The 19598-nt window shown below is 42.5% G+C and overlaps 1 protein-coding gene across 1 annotated transcript in view; it reads right to left on the reverse strand.

Moving 5' to 3' along the window:
- The window catches only part of LOC145406265 (QRFP-like peptide receptor), a 197502-nt gene that overhangs the window by 162121 nt on the left and 15783 nt on the right, over positions 1-19598 (reverse strand). The window contains exon 2 of the mRNA XM_080277440.1: positions 18790-18908. Within this exon, the coding sequence (XP_080133566.1) occupies positions 18790-18908 (119 nt within the window). The remainder of the gene's footprint in view (positions 1-18789; positions 18909-19598) is intronic.

The raw sequence follows: 19598 nt of genomic DNA on the forward strand, positions 1-19598 counted from the left end.
GCCTCAGCCGCCAATGCCAAATCATGCATCTGTCTGCCCAATTGCACTACGTCTTTGTCTAGTGCTGTACCAAAGAGCTTTTGAGACAGGATACCTAGAATGTCCACAAGTCCTCTCATAGTACGTGCATGGACATGCTGGGAAAGATCAGAATCTGCATTAGGTATAGCAACATGCAATTTACAAAGCCTGTCTAAGAGCCTATCTATATGTTCAGTCTGAAGTTCGACTAATCCATGGAAGGCTTGTACGAAAGCTTCACTGTTCAAGTCCATCAGCTGCTGTTTCAGGTCAGGTGACTTTCCTATTTCCATTAACTGCTGTTTCAAGTCGTGTGACTTCCCCATCTCCAACACTTGGTGTTTTAGGTGAAACAATCCCTTAAAAGCACCTTTAACAGTGTCTGGAGCTCGGAGATAGTCATCCATCAGGTAGTGTACACAGACTGCAGCCTTTACCACCAGACTTCTCCTAGTGGGCTCTTCAGTGCTCCTGGCATCAGCACAGTCGTATCTGTGTCAGTTTTCGTTCCATAGGCCCACTTCAAGCAACGCGAGAGGAGTACAGGCCACAGCCACATTCCTGCAAGAAGAGATACTCCCTTAATCGCCCTTGCTGTGGGATGGTAGCTTGCTGCGATACTCTTGGACAGGGACAGGTACAGACGACGACATAGACTGTGATGAAGACAGAGGGGACAACACAGACTCTTGGTAAGTTAGGCCAAGCTCTTGACTTACTGGCTTGATCCTGTCAGCATGTACTACCTCCTGACTTCCACTCGCATCATTCCTTATTCTATAGGTATGTCCGTGCATTTTTTCCATTATTGTACATGGCCCACAGAACTTAGGATTGAGCTTCGAAGTTCTTTCAGGATTCTGGACCATCACCTTCTGGCCTACCTCCAACGTCTTTTCTTGACTGCCTTTGTGTTGTTTCGCCATCATCTCCGTTCTTGAGGCTTTTAATCTTTTCCGTACTTCACTATCTATGTGTTGAAAATTTGGAAGATGGACCTTGTTGTAATCCTCGAGATTGTACACCGGAATAGGAGGTCCAGCTAGCAAATCGTAGGGCAACACCTACTGTTCTCCATAGAGGATGTAATGAGGAGATTTCCCAGTCGACGAATTGTCTGAGGAGTTTATCGTAGTTGCTGCATGTGGTAACCAGTCTTGCCAGTCATTTTCCATCGAGTTGATTGCTGGTCTCAGGACCTCCAATATCTTCCTGTTTGTCCTCTCCACAAGGCCATTGCTCTTAGGACTGTAAGATGTAACAAAGACTTGCTTTACCTCATACATACGACAGATTTCCTGTAACACCCGGTTGCGAAATTCACTGCCATTATTGCTGAGCATTATCTTGGGTATAGAGTATGGACAAATCACTGAGGTTACAAAAGCATGTGTCACCTCCTCAGCAGTTTTCGTCTGTAAATGTGCTAAAACAGTGAAACGTAAAAAATGGTCCACTGCCGCCAACACACAGTTTGAGCCTTGATGACTTCTTGGCAATGCAAATAGATCAATGGAGACTGTATCCCAAGGTTTTTCCGGCAGGGGATACTCCAAGATGGGAGTTGGAGGTCTAGTCATTCCTCGTATTTCTGCACACTTGACACATTGACTAACATGGGCTTCTATGCCCTTCTTCCTGGTCACCCGATAATACTTCTGTTCTTGCCTCACATATGCATATGTCATGTCCGGCATGGCCCGGTTGAGGTACGTCATGAACCACCTGTAACATGGCTTGCTGTAGAGTAACAGGAACAACCAACTGATACACAGTGCACTTCCCCAGTGGTTTCTTATACACGAGACCTTGTTGAAGGTGGAAGTGAGTCATTGGTACCAGAAGTTTAGGTAGACAAGTCTCGTCACCAGACTCCAAGGCATAGATGACTTGAGACCACATAGCATCCTTATGTTGTTCCACTTTTACCGTATCTGTAGAATACCCAGTGAGAGGGATATCCTCAGATATGGCAGCAGCAATGTTTCTTCTCAGCACGTTGGCATTGACATTTTGATGGCCAGGTAAATATCTGATTTCTGGGTCAAATTCCATTACCTTGCTGTACCAAGCACGACCTTACCCTGCAGGTTTTTCCTTTTGAACAAGTCACATATTGGTGCATGATCAGTTAAAGCAATTATCCAGTAACCGAAGATGATATCCCGGAAACGCCCTAACACCCACACGACTGCTAATGGCTCCAAATGTGTTGCCGAGTAATTCTTTTCTGGGGGTCTTAGTGCCCTACTGGCATTCGCAGCGGTGTGCTCTTTGCCTTGCTCATCCTTCTGCTGTAACACCACTTCCAGACCCGAACCTGAGGCGTCGGTGCACAACGCTAACACAGGTGCTTCAGTCATGGCTTTTTTGAGGTCGTTGAAGCGTTTCTCTTCCGATGATCCCCATGTCCATGCTGCATGCTTTTTGAGTAGCGCCATTAATGGTGATGGGATAGAAGCATATCTGTGGACAAACCTCCTATAGAAGCCAGTAAGCCCTAGAAATGAGCGGATGTCATCCTTAGACTTGGGTATAGGGAAGTTTATCATGGCAGTAACCTTATCCTGAAGAGCCTTAATGCCATCACCATCGACTAAGTGTCCCAGAAATCTAACACATGACTTCAGGAACTCACACTTTGACAGCTTGATTTTCAGACCCACAGATCTTAAGGTTTCCATCCCTCGTTTTAATTTATTAAAGTGAGTGTCCATGTCCTTGCTCACAATTGTCAACCCATCTAGATACGCCAAGATGTCCTGCCCTAACATGTCACCAAACAACTGATTTATCATCCTCTGAAACGTCAAAGGAGCATTACTCAATCCAAAAGGCATCCACAGAAATTCAAAGTGCCCACAGTGAGTGCTAAAGGCGGTGATGGGACAAGACTCTTTGGTCAGTTCCACCTGCCAATACCCTGATGCCAGATCCAGGCAGGTGAAAATGGTATTTCCCTTATCCAGGGACTGCAGTAAGTCTCTGAGATGCGGAATCGGGAAACGATCTGATACTGTTACCTTGTTCACTTGCCAGAAATCCACAACAGGTCTCACACCACCATCCTTTTTAGGCACCAGAAACAGCGGTGCATGCCAAGGTGAGGAAGAAGGTTGAATGACTATTATGCAGCATCTTTTCAACATCCTGTTCCACTGCTTTTCTTTGGCTGTGCAGTAGGCGGTATGCAGGCACATATATCGGATTTGTACCAGGGCGCAAACCAATATGATGTTTCACCTTACCAGTCCTACCCAGCTGTTTCCTGGAAGTGCCACATGTTGGAGAATTCTTCAAGAAGTGCTAACAATTGCTCTTTATGGTTAACATTGTCTGCTACCTTCATGTATTGTCCTAGCAGACTTCCTCTCCCTAGATGTGTAGGTTCTGACTGAGTTGTTGTTTGTGATGTAACTACTGGAGAGATCATTGGTACATCGTCGACTTCCCCTTACGGGGGCATCATAGCATATTGTCACATACATAACAACCATCTTTGAGCTTAACTGCGCCACCACCCATATTTGCGATGAAGAAGGGCGTCTTCTGGTCTTGTCCGACACTGCTCAGGGTGGACTTCAGCAACAAATGCCTCATATTTTACAGTCTCTGATAAGTATGCCACATCAGTTCCTGCTGACACGTCAGGTACTCGGACAGGATCTTTGCAGACAGTCCGACTGGGCAAGTGGTGATTCCCACTCACTATAGCCTTGACCTGCTTCCAGCCTACGCACTTCATTTCGTGTTCGTCTGGTGATTCCCTTGACGCATCACCTGTTGGGGTAACAACTGGTTGAATGGCTCCTTGTTGGACGCCACTGTCTCCAGCTTGCTGAGGGAACAAGGCCCACAAACTCCTTCCCATTAAAGGAAATGGAATGTCTCTCAGGGTGTATAATCACATTATACTCCTCCGTGAACTCAAGACCTCATAACCCATCCGCTGGCAGAGGGAAGTCCTCAACCACATAGAATGTAGCATGTAATACAGGAGATTGTTTATCTGCCCTCAGTGTCAATGGTATCTGGCTTACAATCTTCATTTTACTCCCTGTTACACCTGTCCAAATGACATCGGGTCCTGATAACGTCCAATGTGCACGAGGCATCAGTTGTCTTAGTCTTTCTAGAGCTTTACTAAAAATACTGTTTGCACATGCCCCAGTGTCAACCATCAAGGACAACTGACCTTTCCCTATAATCCAAGGAATTGACAGTAAATCCACCTATTTTATAGCTGCCACACACGCATCGGTGGACTGCACGATCTTGCAGGTTACTTCTGCGTGCGGCTGTAAGCTTCCCCCGCTTTCGCCCTATTACTTAGTTGTTCCCTGTCGGCAATGACAATGGGGTAATAGTCCGAGGAATGAGGACATTGCCCGTGTATGACACACCACCTTTGTACCTTTGGCTTTGTGGCTTTGGTTTGGTTATTCTGTGGTGGGCTGGTTTGGTTGCTTTTTGCCTGACTGCTTTTACCAGAAGTACTAGACCCAGATGTGGCAGTTGTGTTAGCCTTGGCTAACACTGGTGTGCCACCTTTTTAGCCTGCCAACACTTTTTATCTATATGACCAGCTTTATGGCACACAGTACAGATCTTACCAGCAGGGTTCTGTTTGTGTCCACAGCTATAATAGTTCTTCCATCCTCTCCTTCTGCCTTCACCTTTAACTTGAAGTTCAATTCATGAAGGGCTTTGTCAGGAGGTCTTTTCGCCTGCCTAAGCACTCTATCTCTCCTAGGAGGGGCCAAACAAAGCAAGTACTGGAGGTACTCTAGAAGACGAGCTACCCTCTCATAAGACAATCCCTCAGCCATGTCTCCCCAGCCCGAAGTTAGCAAAGCTTTGCTAGCTTCCGCATAACACCTACCTGTCTTCGTGTGAGTTTGCCTTTCAGTACAGTTTGGATACTGCTGTGCCCTGTTTACCAATCTGAACACCCAAGTATCTGACACATAGTAGTCACTTTCGAATGTATTTATCAGGGCTTCCTTAAACCTCTCATATTCCTAAGCAGCAAGTCCGGTTTGAAAAATAGAGGCTTCAAACATTTCAGCCGCCTGGGAATTTGGCTTAATATGGACTTTAACATGCCAAATTTTCTCCCCATCACCAGCAAGCTTCAGCCTATGTATCTGAGCCTCACAGTCTCTTAGGAACCTATGTTTGTCATAGTCATCTTCTCCAGTAAACTGCATAGTCGGTTGTGCTGTAGGCAACACCCTTATACAGTCTGAGCTAAAAGGTGACTGGGCAGTGAAAGGTCCCTGAGAATGACTAATGGCGCTACAGGTGGTAATGTTTGAGGTGCAGCAGTAATAAGGTTAGTAGTTGCCATACTAAGTACATGTCATATAGGAGGAGGAGGAGGATTAACATGGGTTTGCATGCCAACACTGTTAGTATTCAGGACCCAAGGATTAGCATAAGGAGCATTAGGAAATAAATGATCCTGCCCCTGTTGTCCTAAAGCCTGCGGGGTGCCAAAAATGCTTGAGGAAAAAGTGGGTACGTAAGTGGGTGCATTAATCTCAGAGCTTAGTGGAATGTGTGGATTTCTTAGACTGTCCAAGGATGTTGCTGCAGCCTGTTCACCAATGATCACAGTCTCCTCTGGACTAGGAGTGCCTTCTTCAGTGAGATCAGTGGCCATTTCTAAATTACTTTGACACTCAGGCACTGCTCGATATGTATATCCTGAACACAAACGCAAAGCATTCAAATCTCCTTCACTATCCAGTTGCCTAGAAGTGTCTTGGCAACCTTCAAGATCCCCAAGATTTCTTTCACTCATATCATCCAAAATTTGTATACTTATATCCATCTTCTCTATTCTCCACTCACGTATTTCTAACTCAGATTCGGATTCTAAGTCACATTCACTAGACAATTCCCACCGTTCCTGTTCTAAAGAGACAGCTCCTTCCTCAGTTGTTGGTTGTTTTGTTTCTCCTTTAATCATTCGTCCCAACCTTTTCAGCTTATCCATCTAATCCTTGCCAGCCACTATTTCCCTCCCAGTCACAGGAAAGTTAGACTGACGGAAATAGATTAGTTATGGCTCAGTAACAGAGAATGGGACACAGACAAGATACACAGAAATCAGCAATTTAAAGGGAGGACTGAGAAACCTTTATCCATCACACATTTCCTAACTACCATGTGCTGATCGGAGAGTGTATGTCTTGTGGAATGATATGCATGTACACTAACCTTGGTGTATTCAGATGATGCTGAAAATCCAAGTAGATCTGCATTGCAACTCCACGGGAATCGCACACACTTGCCAGGTCTCATCCCTCCCAGCCACACTAAGACGTTGCCGCCTCTTCACTCGTCTCAAGGTGACTGCAGCGGACCATTCTCTCATGCCTCACCAGGGTTGCCAGATACCCTCGGATGATGCCACCCCTCTCTGAGCTGGCCTTGGTCTCTCCCTTGCAAGGAGAGATATCTTACTGAGATCACTAGAGATAGAGATACTAATCTGAGAGAACGAGTTCACTACTCTGTTTTTCCTGCTCTCACTGTTCTATCCTTTATCTCACTCCGCAATTAGTTCCTTTACAAAAGTGGAATTTGGATTTTCTGTTATTCAACTGAGATTTAAGATGCAACATGAACGGTTCCAAGGGGTATTCACTTCACATAAGTTAGCGTCCCTTTCAGCACCTTCGTATCCCAGCATTAGGCCACCAGATTAATGTAGCCATTGGTGTTGACTCCACTGAGTTCCACAGCTGACCTCCAAATAATGTTCCCACGGCTTTAGTCTCTAGCTTCCACAGTGGTGCCGAGATTGGTGGCGATGAGCCCAAGTTATTGTGCAGGTGAATCAGAAAAAACTGGAGCAAGTGTGTTTCTCCCTCTTTATTATGCCACAGAAAAGTTCAGCAGTGACAAGAGAGAACAACGGAAAACAGCGTCTCCCTCTGACGAGAGCTAAGAGTAATTTGCCTAGCCTCTCTGCCCACCCTGGGAATCAGTACAGGTCAGCAAATTAAGAGATGCCACATCTCTCAGACATAGTGAGATATGTACAGTACATGAGTAGGTGTGAGTTACAACTTTACCATGCACGTCATACATCTCAGTAAGGCAGTATTAATTGCATATGGTGTATTAACACATACATATATTTCCCCAAGACTTAGACATATGCAGAATTTATATCCTTCTCTCACCCTCCTTCGTTCTCCCTGTTGTTACATAGCCTATGATTTCATCATCCTTTGTGTAATTTTAACGCACAGTATGCTGCATGTTTGATCACGAGCGTGTTCTGCCTCAGTCCCCCCCTTCTACCGTTATAGTAGAGTAAGTCGTCCTTTCTGTTATTCAGTGCGGGATTGTCGACCGTTTGTCCCCATCGCTTCATTTGCGCGTCCTTATTACAAGTTGTATCAGGCTCTGCTGGCCGCTATATAATGAGCTCAATCTCTGCATCATGGCCACTTAGATCTGCTCCTCATTTTGTTCACATCTCTGTCCTCCCCTGTACAGTTATTATTATTGTGAGTGCTCAAGAAATCTCCAACCATCTAGCAGCTGTGTGTAATTTGAGTATAACTGTTGTTGCATTTTTTCTTGTACTGTATAGCATAAGTTTAATTTGTAGGCCTAGTGAAGTTTTTGTCATTCGTGTGGGGTTCTTTATGTCAGTCATTTTTTATAATAGTTTGTATCAGTAATTATTTATCTGGCATTCACTGAGTATTATCTGGTATCTCATTTTATCAGGGCTGACTTAGATAAATTTATTCTTGCTAATTTCGTGTTAATAGAGGCTATTGCAGTTAACCATATATTTAACCTGTTTTTGCCATTACATTATCCTTATGAGTCCTGAATGTTTAGTTGTTAGTTTGTGCATTAAACTTTAACTTGTAATTTTACCTAACTCTTTTGTTTTGAACCTGGAACTTTGCGGGACAGTAGTGATTTTAGTATTCTCACTTGAAGTGTTCATTATCTCTCTGTTCCGTAACATAAATTTGGCGACCTCTCATCAGGATATTCAGGATATTATCATAAGGATATTGTTTGATATTTTGTGACTGTGATATATTCATGATGGCTACTATTACTACACTTGATGAAGCCAAAGATTTTTTTGTCAAATGTGCAAACAGTGTGTGATATAGAAAACAGAACAAAGAATGAACTTAAGCTTGTTGCTCAACAATTGGGAATTGCAGTTCACTCTCATCATTCTAAGGATCAAATTGTTGGCATGATTAATAAAAGCTTGTTTAATGTAACTCCTCCAAATGAGCAAACGCAGATTGAATTAGCTAAGTTACAGCTAGCTCTGCAGGAGGCTCGTGCTAAAGAAGCTGAATTTCAGGCAAATGCTAAGCAGGCGGAGTCTCAGGCTCGTATTCAGGAGGCTGAATTTCAAGCACGTGCTAAGGAGGCTGAGTCTCAGGCTAAGGAGGCGGAATCTCAGGTTCGGATTCAGGAGGCACAGATACAGGCTCAGGCACAAGTTGAACTTGCCAGGATTCAGGCAGACCATGAGTATCGCATGAAACAAGGTGGAACTGGATCATCTAGCTCTGATGATTTTGATGTGGCTAAAAATGTTAAACTTGTCCCTCCTTTTAATGAATCTGATTTAACAAAGTATTTTCAGTTGTTTGAGAGGGTAGCTACAGGTTTTAATTGGCCTAAGGAGTATTGGACAGTACTCCTTCAAACTGTTCTCACCGGTAAAGCTCAAGTAACTTATGCATCTTTGCCTCAGGATCAGTCTGATAATTATGATGTAGTTAAGAGCTTGATTCTTAAGGCCTATGAGCTTGTTCCTGAAGCCTATAGAGTAAAATTTAGGACAACTTATAAGCAAGATAAGCAATCCCATGTTGAGTATGCAAAAATCAAAGAAGATCTGTTAGAGCAGTGGTTAAATTCTAAGAATGTGGATTCTGATTTTGGTAAATTTAAGCAGATGATTTTGCTGGAGGATTTCAAAAGGTGTATTTATAAAGATGTAAGCCTATATCTTGATGAGAAAAGAATAGATAATTTGTCTGATGCTGCAGTTTTAGCTGATGAGTATGTTCTCACTCACAAGAGATATTCTAGAGAAAAAGGGAAAGCTGAGAGTAAGTACGTTGCCTCTACTCAGAGTACAGGTAACAGGAAAGAGAATAAGGATGATGTTTCTCAGGAAGTAAATGCCAGCTTCACCTCTAGATTTCAGAAAAGTAAATGTACTTATTGTAGTAAGCTTGGTCATACTACGGAGAGATGTTTCAGGAGACAGCGTGATGTGAACAAAAAGGAGTCTTTAAATATTCAGTCAATTGGTCTAGTGTCCACTCTTGAGAGTTCCCAGAATTCTTTAACTGAGTTAACTGAACCTGCTTTGAGGGGTAACTTAAATTCTCATGATGGAGCTCCTCTTTTGAGCAGTAACGTGGGTGACACTCTCAAGAGTTCATGTGCTAATTTCCTGTCCGATGGTTTTGTCAGTCCTCTGGACAGTAATGACAGGAAATCAGTTAAAATATATCGTGATACAGGTGCTTGCCAATCCCTTATGCTGACCAGTGTTCTAGGCTCTAATTTTAATTCCTCTGATGAAACTGTAATCTTACAAGGTGTAGGGAATAATTACTTCTCTGTTCCTCTGTGCAGAGTGAATTTAGAGTCTGGTTTTGTTAATGGTTCTGTTATGGTTGGGTTGGTTGAGACACTCCCAATGTCAGGTGTAACTTTCTTACTTGGAAATGATATTGGTGGAAGTCAAGTGTGTCCAGCTCCTCAGTTGTCTAGTGAGCCAGTGGCTGCGGCCCAGGATTGTGATGTCCCTGATGTGTTCCCTGCATGTGCTGTCACTAGGGCTAAGTCTAAAGTTACTGGTGATTTAGAGGATGATGATGATGATGATGTTATCCTTGCTGACACTTTTCTTGCTAATTTAGACCATTCACCAGATGAGGCAGTACCCCGTAGTGTTGATAATTTGTCTCGTCAAGAGTTGGTTGAGTTGCAGGTTGCTGACCCTGAGTTGAAAGGTCTAGCTAACTCTGCTTACAGTGAAGAAGAGTCAGCCGGTGCTTCTACTTGTTATTATGTAAAGTCAGGAGTACTTATGAGGAAGTGGAGACCCCCAACAGCATCAGCCGACTGTGAATGGGAGGTTGTACATCAAGTTGTCATCCCTCGTGTTTGTAGGCAGGATATCATTAGAGTGGCTCATGATTCCAGTTTGGCAGGACACCTTGGAGTGAGGAAGACTGTGGCACGCATTTTGAAACACTTCTACTGGCCAGGTATCTTCAGGGATGTTTCCTGGTATTGTAAGTCTTGTCACACCTGTCAAGTTGTGGGGAAGTGTAATCAGACCGAAAAGGTTGCACCTCTAGTTCCCATTCCTCCTTTTGAGGCGCCTTTCACCCGTGTGTTGGTGGATATTGTGGGCCCTCTTCCTAAGACTTCTTCAGGATTTTCTTATGTGTTGACCATGATTGACATGGCTACTCGTTATCCTGAAGCCTTTCCACTTAGAAACATCTCAGCAAAGAACGTGGTTAAGGAAATGCTAGGGTTCTTCACAAAGTTTGGTCTGCCCAAGGAGGTACAGTCCGACCGGGGAAGTAATTTCATGTCAAATGTTTTCAAGCAGTCTCTGAAAGAGTTGGGCATCTCCCAGATCACGTCTTCAGCTTACCATCCCCAGACCCAAGGAGCGTTGGAGAGATATCATCAAACACTCAAATCGATGCTCAAGAAATACTGTTTGGAACATCAGAAAGACTGGGATAAAGGTCTTCCATTCGTTGTGTTTGCTGCAAGAGAATCTCCAAATGAATCACTGGGCTTCTCACCTTTTGAACTACTGTTTGGCCATGAAGTAAGAGGACCCCTTAAGTTACTCAAGGAATGCTGGCTGTCGGAGGAAGATGACGTCAACCTGCTGGAGTATGTGATGAAGTTCAAAGAACGGCTGTCCACTGCTTTACAGCTGGCGAGAGAGAATTTAGGAGCTGCTCAGGAGAAGATGAAGACTTGGTATGATAAGAAGTCCAGGTTACGCCACTTTCAGCCAGGAGATCAGGTTTTGATTCTGCTACCAGTTCATGGGCAACCTCTTCAAGCCAAGTTTAGTGGCCCTTATTTCGTGGAGAAGAAACTCAGTGATGTCAGCTATGTCATCGCCACACCAGATCGTAGAAAGAGCAAGCAACTATGTCACATCAACATGCTAAAGTTATATCACAGGCGGGACGAAAATAATCCAGTCTGCACTGTAGCTGTTCCACCCGAGTCTGCAAGTGAAGCTCTCCCATGCAGCATGAGCCTGAGTGATAGTTTGGGGAAGAATCCTGATATCATGAATGATCTCCAGACTAAGCTTTCTCATCTACCTCCCAAGGAAAGGCAGGAGTTTTCGGCATTACTGCAGGAGTACCCGCAAGTGTTCCGTGCTACTCCAGGAAGAACCACTGTGTTGATGCATGATGTCGATGTTGGAGACGCAAAGCCAATTAAACTGCCTCCTTACCGTGTGAACCCAGTGAAAGTTCCTCTCATCCAGAAGGAGCTTGGCTACCTGTTGGACCACAAGATGATTGAGCCCTGTCAGAGCGAGTGGAGTTCTCCTGTCACTCTAGTCCCTAAGCCAGGTGGGTCACAGAGGCTTTGCATCGACTACAGACGTGTTAATCAGATAACCAAAACAGACACTTACCCTCTCCCTCGCGTGGAAGATTGCATAGACAAGATCGGAAAGGCTAGGTACATAAGTAAGTTTGATTTGTTAAAGGGATACTGGCAAGTACCTATGACTGAACGTGCTAGGGAGATCTCATGTTTTGTAACATTAGGAAAGACATTTGCATGTTCTGTAATGCCATGTACAGATTGTTTTAGAGTAATAAGAAATTTCCTTTGTAAATTTCTTTTTTCTTTGTGGGGAGGTGTTACATAGCCTATGATTTCATCATCCTTTGTGTAATTTTAACGCACAGTATGCTGCATGTTTGATCACGAGCGTGTTCTGCCTCAGTTCCCCCCTTCTACCGTTATAGTAGAGTAAGTCGTCCTTTCTGTTATTCAGTGCGGGATTGTCGACCGTTTGTCCCCATCGCTTCATTTGCGCGTCCTTATTACAAGTTGTATCAGGCTCTGCTGGCCGCTATATAATGAGCTCAATCTCTGCATCATGGCCACTTAGATCTGCTCCTCATTTTGTTCACATCTCTGTCCTCCCCTGTACAGTTATTATTATTGTGAGTGCTCAAGAAATCTCCAACCATCTAGCAGCTGTGTGTAATTTGAGTATAACTGTTGTTGCATTTTTTCTTGTACTGTATAGCATAAGTTTAATTTGTAGGCCTAGTGAAGTTTTTGTCATTCGTGTGGGGTTCTTTATGTCAGTCATTTTTTATAATAGTTTGTATCAGTAATTATTTATCTGGCATTCACTGAGTATTATCTGGTATCTCATTTTATCAGGGCTGACTTAGATAAATTTATTCTTGCTAATTTCGTGTTAATAGAGGCTATTGCAGTTAACCATATATTTAACCTGTTTTTGCCATTACATTATCCTTATGAGTCCTGAATGTTTAGTTGTTAGTTTGTGCATTAAACTTTAACTTGTAATTTTACCTAACTCTTTTGTTTTGAACCTGGAACTTTGCGGGACAGTAGTGATTTTAGTATTCTCACTTGAAGTGTTCATTATCTCTCTGTTCCGTAACACTGTGTACATCTGAAAATGCTAGCCTTAGCATGTCTGGTCTCTCATCTTTCTCCCACACCACATTCACAGTGAAGAAGTATTTGGATATTCATCTCATCACTATAATACATTTTCATTAAATATGAATAAACACACTTATGTATATAATATGTAAAGTCGCGTGAGACATAACCCATTGTGGAAGTGATGCCAGGAGGAGAACATAAGTGTCGTAGTAAAGGGAAAATATTATTATTTATGGAAGAAGTGAGTACAGAAAAACGTAGAGATATTTCCTTTTCCACACATCAACGGGGCATAGTGGCATGATGGAACGGACAATAAACCTTTGTGGAAGACACATGGACAGAGTGATGACTCATTCCAATGGCGGTGAGTAAGGAGAAAGAGGAAAATTAGTGGAATGTTCCGCATTCCATCCAAGGACGCATGGGTAGTGTTGCAATCGCCACTCCAGTCAGTGCTGCCAATGCTAGCAACCGAGGCCAAGGCCACGGCCAGTGGTGGGTGGTCGGAGCTGCCCACCAAAATGTAAACAACTACTCGTCTTCAACTCATCCTTACACATCGACAGGACCCCTTACAGACCTCGGGATACCTTCATTGGAAAGAGGAAGAGTTGTTGAGTCTTATGAGTTTTCATCTGATTCTTTAGTTATTATAGTTTGGCAGATATTAGGGTTTGAAGTAAGGGTATTTTTTCCAAAATCTCAGAAATCTCCCATAGGGAGGAGTGGGTGGTGGCCGGGAATCCCTGGCCGTTAAGGGTTAAGACAGCACTGCATCGAGTGAGTGGATGAAGGGCGCCCCCACGTTAATGACCTTTGTGCAGTTGACGGGCATTGGTTCTAAGCCTAAATATATTTCATGCTTCATTATTATTGGACTGAGGCTAATAAACATAAGGGAAGCCCATGGTGCATTGCTTGACATATCCAGCTCTTCGCTACAAAAGCCCGAGTTCATCTGTGTTGTCATACTGAGTTCAACTGTGTTGTGTCATACTCGTACTTGCTTCCCCCTTGACCCTGTCCTCCGAGCAGTACAGCTGGGGACCTGGATGTAAAGTTAACTGTTGCAAGTCATGTTCTTGGGTAAAATCGACTGTCTACCTTAATAACCCTCATGCAGAGAATAAACATCATTCTAAGCCTTCTTCCAGTGACTGTGTTAGCATATCTGTACGCTTATATCGGATGTTTGCTAGTTGTCCAAGTAAAACAAGGTTGGTCTTGAATAAACTACATTGGAATTTTTCTTCACTAATCTTGCCATAGAGATTCAAAGAACAACATATGTACTATAAATACACAAAAATCTGCCTTGGGAAAATGTGTCTCATTTAGGTAAAACCAGTACTGTATTACCAGCCGTGGATACAATTTTTACTGTTTTATAGTTTCTAAGTTAGAGTGTTTGGTGGTTTAGAATCACACAATACTGTTTTGAAGCATGATGAATCTGATGAGAGAGAGAGAGAGAGAGAGAGAGAGAGAGAGAGAGAGAGAGAGAGAGAGAGAGAGAGAGAGAGAAACATTAATTGGATAATATTTGTTTTTCAAAAATCCAAGAAGGCTGCCACAGTGCTCAGCTGGAGCTTTCTCTTACCAGGTAGATGTTATGAGGATATGTGAACTTTTAATTTCTTTTCATGGCTTAACTTTCTAGTAAATACACTGAAATACCAACGACATAGGTTGATTCCATCATCCACAGTATATATATATATATATATATATATATATATATATATATATATACATACTGTGAGTGAGGCAATTGGCAGGATGCAGGTGGGGAAGGCAGCAGGTGTGTCTGGGCTGACTGCCGAAATGTTGAAGGCCTTAGGAGATACAGGGGTGAGGTTAGTCACTGACCTGATAAGTATGATTATACACGTATATGAGTGTGTTGTCCCAGGTGATTGATTGAAGAGTTTATTGGAAATGTGTATAAAGGGAAGGGTGATGCCCTGCAAAGAGGAAATTATAGAGGTATAAAGCTTTTAGATCAGATAATGAAGGTAATGGAGAGAGTTCTGAAAGGTATCATCAGAGAAAGAATGAATATTGATGAGATGCAGTTTGGGTTTATGTCAAGCAGGGGGACCACTGATGCCATATGCATTGTTCGACAGCTTCATGAAAAATACATTGGGAAGAAAAGGGATCTGTATTTTGTTTTTGTTTGTTGATTTGGAAAAGGCCTTTGGCAGAGTCCCTAGAGAGGTGGTGAAGTGGGCAATGAGAAAGCTTGCATTGGAGGAGTGGCTAGGTAGGGTGATTATGGCTATGTATGTGGCTGCTCGCTCCCAGGTAAGAGTGAAGGGAGATTTGAGTGATGAGTTTTCCGTGAATGTTGGTGTGCATCATGGGTCAGTTTTGAGTCCCATGTTGTTTATCATGGTACTTGAAGCCCTCTTACGTGACTTCAGAAATGGACTCCCGTGGGAGATGTTGTATGCTGATGATTTGGTCTTGACTACAGAGAACGAAAAGGAGGCGGAGAAAAGATTTAGGAAGTGGAGAGATGGTATGGGCACAAGGGCTAAAGGGTAAATGCAGATATAACAATAATGATGATGTCTAGGGTTGGTGGCGGTACAGTCAAAGACGAGAGAGAGTGGCCATGTGCAGTTTGCCACAAGGGCATGAGAAGTAGGTTCATCTTGTGTAGTGTTTGTGATAAATGGGTGCACAAGAGATATAGTGGTATCAGATGTAGACTGAGATAATGCTGATTTTATGTGAGCAGCGTGTTGGAGAGAGCAGGTGGAGATTGTCAGGCGTGAAAGGACTGAACTTGCTGGTGAGTTTCTTGAGTGTGTGGAAGAGTTTTGTTATTTGGGAGACATGTTGTGTGCTGGAGTTGGGGCTGGAACTAGCTCTTTGGCTAGGGTGAGAAGTGGTTGGAAGAAGTTCAGGGAGCTCTTGCCTTTCCTGACATTGAGAGGACTCTCCCAACGTGCTAAGGGGTCTTTGTGTGCAGCATGTGTTAGGAGTTTAATGCTGTATGGTAGTGAGACCTGGCCAGTAAAGGAGGAGGATATTCGCAGGCTTAGACGTACAGAAATGACAATGATTAGGTGGATGTGCAGTGCGTCCCTGCATGCAAGGCCTGGGGGGGGGCTGGGTTTATGATGGAAGAGTTGAGAGGTAGGATGGGACTGGAGTGTACTGGTGTTGTGATGAGGAGAGGTAGATTGAGGTGGTTTGGGCATGCAGAGAGGATGGGGGATGGGAATTGGGTGCAGGTGAGAAGTGTTAATATTGGGGGTGGGGTCGTGAGGGGTAGACCGAGAAAGACGTGGGACGAGGTCATTAAGTGTAACCTCAGGGGTAAGGGACTGAACAGGGAGGCTGCAATAAATCGTGCAGCATGGACAGCCGCCATGAGGTGACCAAGCCCGATGCATGCAAGCATGTTGGATCCATTAAAAACGAAACGAATATATATATATATATATATATATATATATATATATATATATATACTGGTACCTATATATATACCTATATATACAGTATATACAGTATAATGATTTACAAGTATTTATCAGTATCCAAGTATCAGGTGACATTGTAAGTTGATGTAGCCGAGGGGTGTAATTCTATAGAGAAGGTTTTATTGTTATTTCGTCAATGGGAGACACCAGGAGAGAGTAATGGTGAGGCGTGGGAGATATTGTAGGCCTTCTCTGTTCCGTTATTCTCTTTGTATTTTAAGTGGGGTTATGAAATAGGCAGATTTGGGTCAGTGGAGTTTATTGTGAGACAGTTACTTAAATTAAAGTCAAGAGCTTGGCGTGACCTATATAGCCTATGGTTAATAGCAGTTTGTGTTAGCTTCTGTCCTCCTACTTTACTCTCACTTTCCTACTCCCTGTCTCTCTCTCCTTGTCTAACTCTTGTTCTCTCCTGTCCTATGTGTGATATCGGACTTAATCTCCCTCTAGCTTCCGGCTAAAGTGTGTGGGCGTACGTGGGAGTACGTTTGTGCATGTGTATGTTTCAATCATATTTCTGGTGCATGATCAGGGGTGTTTGGCATTCATGATTTGTCTAGGCAAGGGGATGTGTTCTCTAACTCCTCCTGGAGAACTGAGACATAACCACCTGTTTTACATATTGTTACTTATAGCTATATAGTTACATATAATAGTTACATATAATATTGTGTTATATCATATTATGCCTACATATCGCTCTGTCATGCCCACTGTCGTACCAACGACAGTAAATATTGTCATAATATATTAATACACGCATTTACACATTACAATTAACTTGTAAGCTCATTAAGTGAAATACATAATTTTGTAAAATTTACATAATTGTATGAATATTGTATAATTGCAGTTTCATCGTGCTAATGCTATTGTAGTTACATCATTTTATTGCAACTGTTAAGGAAGTGTGACTGTAACTTAACACTGTGTTATTGCACTTGTTATAAAATTGTGTTGGCCATAAAACTGTAGCTACATCTTGTAAATGCAGCTGTTACATATTTGTGTTTGCCATAAAATTGTAGTTATATCTTGTTAATGCAACTGTTACATAATGTGGTTTTAACAAATTGTAGTTACATAAGTGTGGCAATTGTAACATAATGGCAGTAATGCTATTGTTTGTAGCTACATAATTGTCGCAACTGTAACATATTTGCAGTAATGCAAGCGTTTGTTGTTACATAATTATAGCAAATGTAACTTAATTGCAGTAATGCAATCATTTGTAGTCACGTAACTGTAGAAATAGTAACATAGTTGCAGGAATCACAAGTGTGGTCATTGTAGCTATATGACTAAAACATAAACTGAAACATGAAGGCATAATATATTATAAACTGAAACATGTAGGCATAACCTAACGCAATATTATATGTAATTATTATATGTAACTATATAGCCATATGTAACAATATGTAAACCAGGTAGTTATGTCTGAGTTCTCCAGGAAGAGTTAGAGAACACATCCCCTTGCCTAGGCGAATCATGAATGCCAAACACCCCTGATCATGCGCTGGAAATATGATTGAAACTTACACATGCACAAACTTACTCACACGTACGCCCACACACTTTAGCAGGAAGCTAGAGGGAGACATAAGTCCGATATTACACGTAGGGAAGTTAATAGGACAGGAGAGAACAAGAGTTAGACAAGGAGAGAGTGATAGGGAGTAGGAGAGTGAGAGTAAAGTAGGGGGACAGCAGATAGCACAGAATGCTACTAACCATAAGCTACACGGGTCACGCCAAGCTCTTAACTTTTATTTCAGTAACTGTCTCACAATAAACTCCACCAATCCAAATCTGCCTATATCATCATTCCACTTAAAATATGCAGAGAATAACTGAACAGAGAAGGCCTACACTATCTCCTACGCACCTCACCATTACTCTCTCCTAGTGTCTCTCCATCGACGAAATAACAAGATAACCTTCTCAAAATAATTACACCCCTCGACTATGTCTACTTACATGTCAGGCTTTTGGCAAGAACCCCTCTGTTGGTGTGTCATAGCTGAACTCCTGGATCTTGGACGGTCTTCTAAACCTACAGGCCGAGTCAAATGCTTATATAAGAAATTTAATTGTATATAGTCAAAAGGTAAATATAATTATTAGAAGATTAAATCTCATCATCGTACTCTCTCTTCATCTCCAATTCTCCCTTCACCTTTCGTCACTCATCCTTCGTCATCACTTCCTTTCATTAATATTCTCTCTCTCTCTCTCTCTCTCTCTCTTATTTTCTTTACATTCCCATCCCCGCTTCATGGTCCTCATCCAGTTACTTTAATCTCCACTCCTCTTTTCTTCTCAGTCTTCTCTCCCTCTTCTCTTTTCATTTCAGTCTCCTTGAACTTTTCTTTTCAGTTCCTCTCTTATTGTCCTCTTCTTTAGAGTTTTCTCTCCCTCCCCTTTTCTTCAGTCTTCTCTCCCTCTTTCTTCTTCGCAGGCTCCCCTCTTCCTCTTACCTCTACCTATTGTTGTGTCCAAATCTCATCATGCCTTCCCCCTTACAGTAACTCACCTTAAGGAGCTGGCGCCAGGTGAAGGGAATCCAGGTCTGGGTTCTGTAAGGGTACTCGTAGTTGGTGAAGTTCATGTGGCGTACGTTTTGTCCACAGTCACCCTCCAAGACTTGATGCTCTGAGGGGAAAGAGCACAGACTATCAGACGGGCAGCAAGAGTCAGGGGAGAGGGGAGAAAGAGTTGGAGAGGGCAGAGGGAATGGGAAAGAACAATATAATGCTGAACTAGAAAAGGAAAGTGTGTGAAAGAATGACGACTAGTTTGGACTAATTAAGAGGGAATTTACGCGTATGGGTATATTAACGACAAGAGAAATCTGAACACTCTAGTCAGATTATATTTATAGTAACCTGTTGAGCTATCGATAATATGAGGTCCTCGGAGTGGGATGGTCGAATCAGCCAAACACCGGCTTTTGGACTATATTTAGCAGAGCCTGACGAAGTAGCAGAACACAGAATAAATATATGGGAAATTAATATCTTATCTGTGAGGACAAAGTTTTTCATAACATCGCATGATAAGTTTTTGTGATACATATAAAACAGGAGCACAGACTTTAACTTCTTTTATCTGAAAAATTAGTTTTTGGTTTTGTGCTGTTCAGTGTTCAAACGCAAGGGAGGAATTAAGACACGACACTAACAGAGGTCATGGGAATTGCACTGAATACCAGAACATGGACCGTGAGAAGTTTATAAAGCGGAACTTTACCATGAATTACATGATATAAATAAAAATAAAACTGTTACCGAAACATCAAATAATAATAATAATAATAATAATAATAATAATAATAATAACAAT

The sequence above is a fragment of the Coenobita brevimanus genome, chromosome 8 (assembly GCF_032717465.1).
Source record: "Coenobita brevimanus isolate Jiangsu-jjx chromosome 8, ASM3271746v2, whole genome shotgun sequence".
In the NCBI taxonomy this organism is placed as follows: domain Eukaryota; kingdom Metazoa; phylum Arthropoda; class Malacostraca; order Decapoda; family Coenobitidae; genus Coenobita; species Coenobita brevimanus.